Source organism: Pelecanus crispus, chromosome 5 (genome assembly GCF_030463565.1).
Source record: "Pelecanus crispus isolate bPelCri1 chromosome 5, bPelCri1.pri, whole genome shotgun sequence".
Taxonomy (NCBI): domain Eukaryota; kingdom Metazoa; phylum Chordata; class Aves; order Pelecaniformes; family Pelecanidae; genus Pelecanus; species Pelecanus crispus.
Genome location: NC_134647.1, coordinates 76,716,722 through 76,725,560, shown reverse-complemented (window position 1 = coordinate 76,725,560; position 8,839 = coordinate 76,716,722). Strand labels below are relative to the sequence as shown.

At 42.5% G+C, this 8,839-nt stretch overlaps 1 protein-coding gene across 1 annotated transcript; it reads left to right on the top strand.

The window, feature by feature from the left end:
• Positions 1-150: 150 nt before the first annotated feature.
• On the top strand, positions 151-7,364 carry CTBS (chitobiase). Its single transcript, XM_075710981.1, has 7 exons — positions 151-285; positions 1,117-1,255; positions 2,260-2,468; positions 3,125-3,296; positions 4,098-4,195; positions 4,914-5,075; positions 6,220-7,364. The coding sequence occupies exons 1-7, from the start codon at positions 151-153 to the stop codon at positions 6,403-6,405; spliced, it is 1,101 nt and encodes a 366-aa protein (XP_075567096.1). The 3' UTR covers positions 6,406-7,364.
• Positions 7,365-8,839: the final 1,475 nt, after the last annotated feature.

The following is an 8,839-nucleotide window of genomic DNA, read 5'->3' as shown; positions in this document are numbered from 1 at the left end:
CTGCCCGCGGTAACGTGTCCCGCCCGCGGCCAGGCCACCGGCCCGGCCCGCCCCTCACGCCGGGGCCGCCCCGGCCTCCCCCCCGCCCCGCCTCCGCTCCCGGGCCGTCCCCCGCGGGCCGCGGGCCGGAGAGGGAAGCTGGCAGCCGCCATGGGGCGGCCGCGGGGCCGGTGGCTGCTGCCGCTCGGCCTCCTCCTGCCGCTGCTGGGCGGCCCCGCCGCCGGTGCCTGCCCCTGCCGGGACCCGCGGCTCTGCCAGCCCGTCACGGCCGCCGGCGGCTTCGAGGTGCGCGGCCCCCGGCGGCTCTGGGCCCGCCGGCCCGGCGGCTCTGGGCCCCTCGGCGGCTCTGGGCCCCTCGGCGGCTCTGGGCCCCTCGGCGGCTCTGGGCCCCCCGGCCCGGCGGCTCTGGGCCCCTCGGCGGCTCTGGGCCCCTCGGCGGCTCTGGGCCCCCCGGCCCGGCGGCTCTGGGCCCCTCGGCGGCTCTGGGCCCCCCGGCCCGGCGGCTCTGGGCCCCTCGGCGGCTCTGGGCCCCCCGGCCCGGCGGCTCTGGGCCCCTCGGCGGCTCTGGGCCCCCCGGCCCGGCGGCTCTGGGCCCCCCGGCCCGGCGGCTCTGGGCCCCTCGGCGGCTCTGGGCCCCTCGGCGGCTCTGGGCCCCCCGGCCCGGCGGCTCTGGGCCCGCCGGCGGCTCTGGGCTCCGGGACGTGCCGAAGGCTGGGAGAGCGGCCCGGGAGAGGCGCGGCGGGGAAGGCCGGTGCCGGGGCGGTGGGCAGCCTGTTGAACACACCGTGCGCCGCTGCCTTATGTTACTGGCCTGCATTAGAGTTCAGCCAGATGTTTCCAGAATAGGTGCATGTGGTTTACGGGGAAACGCCAGAGCCGAGTTGGGTTTTGCCGGGCGCTGTCCCCGCTGCGGGGTTCGGCGTTGCGCACAGCCGCTGTGCACCCCGAGCCTTCCCGGCCTGGTGTGGGGGAAGCTGTTGGCCCAGGCTGGCGGGGCGCAGGGCAGCCGGCCTGCGAGCTGCTTTCCAGAGACACAAGTCATGGGCCTTTGTAAAAGGCATGTGGAAAATGAGAAGTGTTCGGAGCTAACGAGGGTGCATTTTACCCCTTTTCCAGGTCTTCGTGTTCGATGTGGGAAAGGAAACCTGGAAATCCTACGACTGGTCAAAAATTACAACTGTGGCGGCTTTCGGAAAGTACAATCCTGAGCTCATGTGCTATGCTCACTCTAAGGGCTCCAGGATAGTACTGAAAGGTTGGTTACGTTGTGAAAATGTGGATATTTATGTCATACATTAATAAAAACGTAACATACATAGGGCTATAATACCTTGACATTTCACGTTCACTTGTATGCAGAGTATTAAAAAAATCAGAGGATTAATTAATAAGGGCATAACGCACACAGGACTATAATACCTTGACATTTTGCACGTGCTGGTATGCAGGGTATTAAAAAGAAAACCAGCAGTTGCTTCTGCCACAGTAATAACAAAACCATTCCAGTGACATCTCAGTGAAAGTTCTGTAGCACGGAACATCACAGCTGTGGAGGAACAGGGAGGAAGGGAGGGAAGGAAAATCCTGTAGAAGATATTTATTTGGATCTCAATTCTGGATGTCATGCGCAGTACCCAAAAGACAGGGTAAGGGAAGGGATTTTAATAATTTAGTATTTTTCACTTAAATCAATCTCTCTGTATTATGAAGTGATTGCGTTTTAAAACATGAATACTGAGGAACTCTGTGCGGGTTCAAATGCTGATTAGAAAGACAAAGTCCATTACAGCTTACATGATCTAATCAAGTTTTGGCTCTATTGAGGCAAAAACAGAATCCAAGACCACAATGTGGAAAGCAACAAAGGTTAAACATAAAAGTATGTTTATCCAAACAGGAAGACATGGTCCCTCTGGCTCTGTGGGAATACTGAAAGTACATTGATTTCAAGAAAGGAAGTTTACAGTGGTTAAAAGAATATTAAGCAGAAGTAAGGAGATTAAAATTACAGAAAAAAGTCCAAAAGGAACTTAATTTTAAACACTGCTGTCTCAAAGAAGCTTGGTAATCTCTTCGGGGGTGGGTTCTCAAAAAAGAAACTTTCTTGGGAAAAAAGTTAACTCCTTTGTATTTTACCAGTATGGGTGTGGAGATTTTTTATTTTGTGCTTATGTTTGTTGGTTTAGTAAAGACAACCCTGGCCTCCTTACTATTGCTGTGGTGCAAATATGTGTTAACTCTTGAAGGCCTCTTGTCTAGGTGACGTACCTCTTAAGGAAATTGTTGAGCCTGCTAAAAGAGCGGCGTGGATATCCCAACAGGTGGACCTTGCGAAAAACCAGTACATGGATGGAATTAACTTAGATATAGAGCAGGAAGTCAATGAAACCTCCCCTGAGTATTACGCATTAACAGAGCTTGTTAAAGAAACTACAGATGCCTTTCACAGAGAAATACCAGGATCACAGGTAATGATAATGTACTTTATACAAACTTTAACTTTTATGGAATGCAAGGAGTTTTGAAAATGCTGTTTAGCATATGAGTATGAAAAAAAAAATGCAGATCTAAAGCACGATATTCTCATGAATGGCTAATTATGAATGTTAGCTATGATACGCTATCATAAGAATCACTCTTTTTTTGACCTGTATGAATTTAAACAGAAGAAGGGTTTCACTGAGGTTTGTAGGTACAACGTTACTGCCTTGTGTGAGCTGGCGGTTATTAGTATGGCTTAATGGATCGCTGAAAGTAGGGCAAATACAGCCTTCTGGTGCAAAAGCTTGACAATGTTTTGGTAAACTCATCACTACAGTTTTAAGGATTTGCATCATGCTTCATATATATGATCAGATGGTTTTCATGGTATATTTTAATTTCTTTGGTGTTTTGTATTCACTAATGGGGCACTCACTTATTGGTTTGTCTCACTTATTAGTTTACTATCTAATGTCTGTTTTATCAGCTGAGCAGCTTCTCCTGTAGTTCATTAGTTTCACCGTGTGTTAAACACTGTGCAACATTTGGGCAATACTGTCTTTAGAAGTTACAGCCTTTTTTAGGAGAAAACTGGAGCGCCTAAGTGCCATACGTGATACTAGCTTGTGCATTTTTCCTTCAGGTAACATTTGACGTGGCTTGGTCTCCAGCATGCATAGATAAAAGGTGCTACAACTACACTGGGATTGCAGATGCCTGTGACTTCTTATTTGTGATGTCCTATGACGAACAGAGCCAGATCTGGACAGACTGTATTGCAAAAGCCAATGCTCCTTACCTGCAGACTTTACTTGGTGAGGACAAAATGCCTCCCCAGGAGTCAGAACATTTCCATTTGTTCACATGAATAGACAGAAAAGATTGCCTTTTCTTGGACAAGTTTTTTTTGGTTGTATTAAGGCTTTTGAGTGTGCTCAAATACGTGTTGTCCTAATGTGAAAGTAGTATCTCGGATCCTTTCGACACTATAGAATCATAGAATCGTTTAGGTTGGAAAAGACCTTTAAGATCATCCAGTCCAACCATTAACCGAACATTACCAAGTCCATCACTAAACCAGTTAAGGGTAGAGTAGCAATTTCATGTTTCCTGGCTTGGTGGCTGGATTATTTATAATGAAAGTAAAAACTAGGAATCATTAAGATTGGAAAGGACCTCTAAGGTCTTCATCATTCCAATCATCAACCCAACACCACCATGCCCTATGGATAGACCTTTAGCAGTTGTGTGTTGTTACTTGTAAAGTAATTGTCTAGCCCTCACGATTGTGAGGAAGGCTTTTAGAATGACAAACGGCAGCCGAAGCGATGGTGTCTGCCTGGGCTTGCAAAGAACCCGAAACATTTGTCTCTCATCCTTGTGAACTGCTGCTATGGGCAGCTGGTTTTAAGTGTGAGCAACTAGAGCAGTTACTAGGATCTGAATAGAGCAGGTCTAGGAGTGTGCAGGTGGGAGGTAAAGAAGAACTTGCACCTTAGCCTCTGTGTGGGGATCATGCAAGTGCTATATTGGCTCTGGCTCTAGATTAGTTGTAAGAAAAAAAAGCATGGGAAAATGCAATAATGCGTCTTAATTTTTATTTCCTTCAAAACTAGGATATGAAGAGTATATTACTATGGGCATTGATCCTAAGAAGCTTGTGATGGGCGTCCCCTGGTATGGCTATGACTATGTCTGCCAAAACCTGTCTGAGGTAAGATGAAGATTATTCATTTGCAATTGGACTGTTAATATTTTCCATGGAAAGGGACAGCTAGATTTTGGTGATCCTGTTTTTGGATTAGGAAATACTGTGGTCTGATGGAAAAGAGCATAAAGCTGGGACTCGAGACGGAGACTTTTGCTTGGCTGATAACGGATGAGCAGTGTGTTGCCAGACAAGGCATTTTATCTCTCCCTAGGCAACCTGAAGCCCATGATACCCAAGTGCCATGTTTGACTAAGGAGCTGTAGATATTATCTGTACAAGAAGAGATGGTGTCCAAAGGCACTACAACACTTGTATCTGCCTTATCCACACAGTCACTAAGCTCACTGCTTAAAGACTAGGTGCAACAAACCATAGCAAACCTATGACTGGTAAAGCATAGCAGGTTATGGATAAATCATGGAGGCTCAAACAACATTATGCTTAATGAAAAATGTAAGAGTGAATTAAAAGTGGAAAAGATAAGACAACTGTAGAAGTTGAATGATGTCCATCTGATCCTGTATTACTACAGAGTAAACAAAATTTAACTTTTAATTTACTTCTGTCCACAAATAGTAGGTCTGCCACAGATACTTGAAGATTTGGGGTTTTTGAGACCCGCCAATGCCTTTTGTGACTTTGTTCTTGTTGACTGTGCTGCTATTTTGGAGTTAAATAAATCTATGTAACACGGAACTCATGCCTTCTGCTTTTTTTTCAGGATCATGTTTGTTCCCTTTCGAAAGTACCTTTCCGTGGGGCTCCTTGCAGTGATGCTGCAGGGCGTCAGGTCCCCTATGGAGCAATAATGAAGCAGGTGAACAGTTCTCTTTCAGGGGTGCTGTGGGATGAGGTACAGAAATCTCCATTTTATGAATACAAGGTAAGTGTCTCTTTATAAGACACCATGTTGTGGAGTAAACTTTCATGAACCATGGTTCTTTGATTAGAAAATTTTCAGGGTTAGATTATTCCATCTGTGTTTTCTACTTCTGGGGGTTTTTTGTGTAGTAAAGGATGGCTGGATTTCTGTATCTTGAATTTCTAGTCTGAAAGAGCAGTACAGTGACTGAAGACTGCAGGACTAATAAAGATACTACCTTGCAGTTTCTGGGAGAGATTGTATCATGTCAAAAAGAACGTTTTGGCACAAAGAAATCCTATAGCTCCATCCTTCACTGTTAGAGTTAATTTTATGAGTTGATGACTGATTTCAACTAAAACAGATTCTGAGGTGCTCTTAAGTTTTTCTAACCCAGTGACTTGCATGCATGTTCTCTTCTGCATTTGGTTTCTACATAGACATAGTGAAAGAGTCCATGAATGACTGTGCTTACATGAACACCACAGTGTACGCAATTCATCTTGTTTCTTCAGACATAATTTTGAGTTTCATATGTAGATGATTAAAAGGTGTCGTAAGCACTGACCAGGTTAAAGCAGCATAACTTTGACAAGATCTTACAACCTCTTCTAAAGCTGTTTGTTGCTGACAAAATAACTTGATCTCTAACTAAATTCACCTTTTAGGTTAGATAGTATATCTGAGATTTTAGCTGTATTTTAAAAAATTATTAAAATACAAATTAGGTAAGTCTTTTCATCTAACTTCAGTTAAACTTATCACGGTTTTATAATTTAGATTCTACAAGTAAAAAAACAGCCAAGTATTTGACTTAAAATTTTTAATTGTCCCGTGTGAAAAATAATTTGTAAATCAGAAAAGTATCATTATGTAAATCTACATAGCTTGTATATGTGAATTTTTAATTGTGCTTTTCACTGCATTCAACAGAAAATGTATCAAAACTTGATGAACTTTCATGTATTGTGTTTATATATAATCCAGCCACCGAGCCAGGAAACATGAAATTGCTACTCTACCCTTAATTGGTTTAGTGGTGGACTTGGTAGTGTTAGGTTAATGGTTGGACTGGATGATCTTAAAGGTCTTTTCCAACCTAAACGATTCTATGAATCTATATAGATAGCTAGATACTGACGCTAGTGTTTAAATGCTTTTCTAGGATTCTGTTGGTCACTTGCACCAAGTATGGTATGACGACCCTCGCAGCATCTCTCTAAAAGCAGCGTATGTGAAGAATCGAGGTTTAAGGGGCATTGGCATGTGGAATGGAAATAGTCTTGACTATTCCGGGGAAGCTGTAGCGGAAAAACAAACGGAAGCAATGTGGCAAGCCTTGACACCATAAGAACTATGTGAACCCTTGATTTAGAATGATGAAAATTGGTAATTTTTTATTGTGGCTTATACTATCATAGATTTTGACTTTATATAAACATACCACAATTACAAAAACTTTGAGAACTAGCCAAATTCATCTTGTTATTTTGTATGCAAAGCCATATTTTTGTTCTTCAAAAAGTTCCAGTGTTGCTTTAGCAATGTTTTTTCTAAAAGACTGCTCATCTTTTTCATTTTTCACAGCTACTCTAAGTTGGTTAAAGCTTGAACCCAGTGCGTATCTGGTAACAAGTAAGACCAAGTGGATTGGAGCGATCTGATACTGGTCCTCTGCTGGTGCTGCCTGTTGCAGCAAGTATTCATTCTGGGGTCACGGGGTGCAGTCTCAGCTTTCTGACTTCCCACCCCAACCTGTATTTTAGCTAAGTCACTTGAATCAGATTAAACACAGAACACTGGAGACAGATTGTTGCTTACATGCAACTTGGTGAAACTTGTACTTGGTTACTCTTCTAGAGATTAAAATATTTTACAGATTGAAGAAATTATGTAACATGAAGTAAGTTGCCATTAAGATTTTTATCAGACTTGTTAGAAAGGAATATTCAGCAAACTCCCGTTTCATTGTTTATGTATCATGTAAATTTCTTAGTTTCAAAACCCCAAAATCTTGGACCTTATCTTGAAGGTGTCCATTAATGTGGAGAGGACTTGGATGATGTTTTCTTCCATTCCAAACTTCTTTACCTCCTGGTAACTAGAACTCAGAAGCTTATTTAATGACCTGCATACGTATTTTTCCACACACTTTAAGATTCATTCAGTAGCCTGTTGTTTGGTTTTATGTGGTGTTGCCTCTGAGATAATATGAGGTTATATTTTCTTTCTAGTTCATTTTTTTCATAAAATAATATGCCTAGAGAAATTGTGTAACTTTTAAAAATATCTGTAGTCATGGAAAGATTGACTTGTTTACAGGATTTTTTTTTTTTTTTTGGTAAATAAAATGCTGTCTTCATTAAGGTTGGTAAACAGTGTCTGTTTATGTTTTACTTGTTCCACAGCTTACAGCCCACACTGCTTCTCTGAACTGTTTCACAACCAGATTAAAGTGCAACTATGCCCTGCTTAAGTGACTCCATTAATTAAACTATTTATTTAATTAGATAGATGTAGTCAGTTGTGGGGTGGTTGGTTTTGTTTTGTTTTGTTTTCCCCTTGCTAAACAGTTACTGGGAAAACACCACAGAATAGCAGCACTACCATAATGGCTACTCAGGAGAAGACTAGAAGACTTCATATGAGTGTCTTTGACTGCTTGATGCTACAGGTGATGGAAAGCAGGTGAAGCCTATTGCTCTCACATAAAAAAAATAAAAAGTCCCTTGGAAAAACAGAGGACTCTGTACTAGAACTCTGGTTGGTAGGTTTTAGGAGAAACTGATAAATTTATTTGACATAGGTACTTCAGAATTTATATTACTATTTATAGCCATATGCTAAAAGACTGTGAGATAGATATTTGTGAAATTGAGAGGTCTTCCGGAGCAGATGATCGGAGCTACAAAATCCTAACTGAAGGCCAGAGGACTTTATAATAAAACTCTCCTTCCTGTAGCAGTCAAGAATCATGAGTTGCTATTTTTTAATTTGGGTTCAGATTTTCCAGTAGCTAGTTGCCTGCTCTCATGTCTTAAATAAGACACAATTCTGAAATACAGGATGTAATCCTGGATTGAGCAACAGTGATTATAGTTTTAATAAGTAATGTAATACTTTAGCATCTTTGTTAAATCCCATCTTTAAGAAAATAAATTGGATAATGGGTGGCTTGACTCAAGACATTTGGAAGTTAGTCCTTTTGAGAGTTGCATAATTTTCTTATCATATTACTGATTTCTCATGAGTGGTGCACTTCCAGTAATAAACACAGCCTTATCAGCTTTTTAGCTGATGTTAATTCCTAGCATGTTACTGTTCTGCTTAACGTAATAGCATCTGGAACTGCAAAGAAGCAAAGAGAAGAGGTTTCCGATTACTCTTTCAGAGAATTGTTATCTAAGCACATGCATGAGCTTGAACTTAAAGAAAAACAGAGTATGCAACACTGTAAGTAGGCCTAGGATCATCATTACAGCTTGTCCAAGATGAAGCTTGCATCTTCCACTAACTACAGAAGAAGGTTAATGTCCATGTGGCTTGCTTAGTAAGAGAGGGAACAAAACAAGCTAGATATGAAGTAAGGTGAGAGGATCTGAGATATTGTTCATAATAATATGGTAATAATACATCGGTAATTTATAGATTGGCATACTTACAACGACAAAAATATACTTCAGTAAATAGCTAAATGAAGGATTACTGTTGCTGTAGTGCTACAGAAGATGCATGTTAATCATTTTCCAAAAATTAAATGCATATGCCTAAAAATAAGAACAGAA

Bases quoted from the DNA above. Each gene is read 5' to 3' on its own strand.
- CTBS (XM_075710981.1), top strand. From the start codon at position 151: ATGGGGCGGCCGCGGGGCCGGTGGCTGCTGCCGCTCGGCCTCCTCCTG. The intron at 286-1,116 runs GTGCGCGGCCCC...CCCCTTTTCCAG, and splicing joins CGGCCGCCGGCGGCTTCGAG to GTCTTCGTGTTCGATGTGGG. The intron at 2,469-3,124 runs GTAATGATAATG...TTTTTCCTTCAG, and splicing joins GAGAAATACCAGGATCACAG to GTAACATTTGACGTGGCTTG.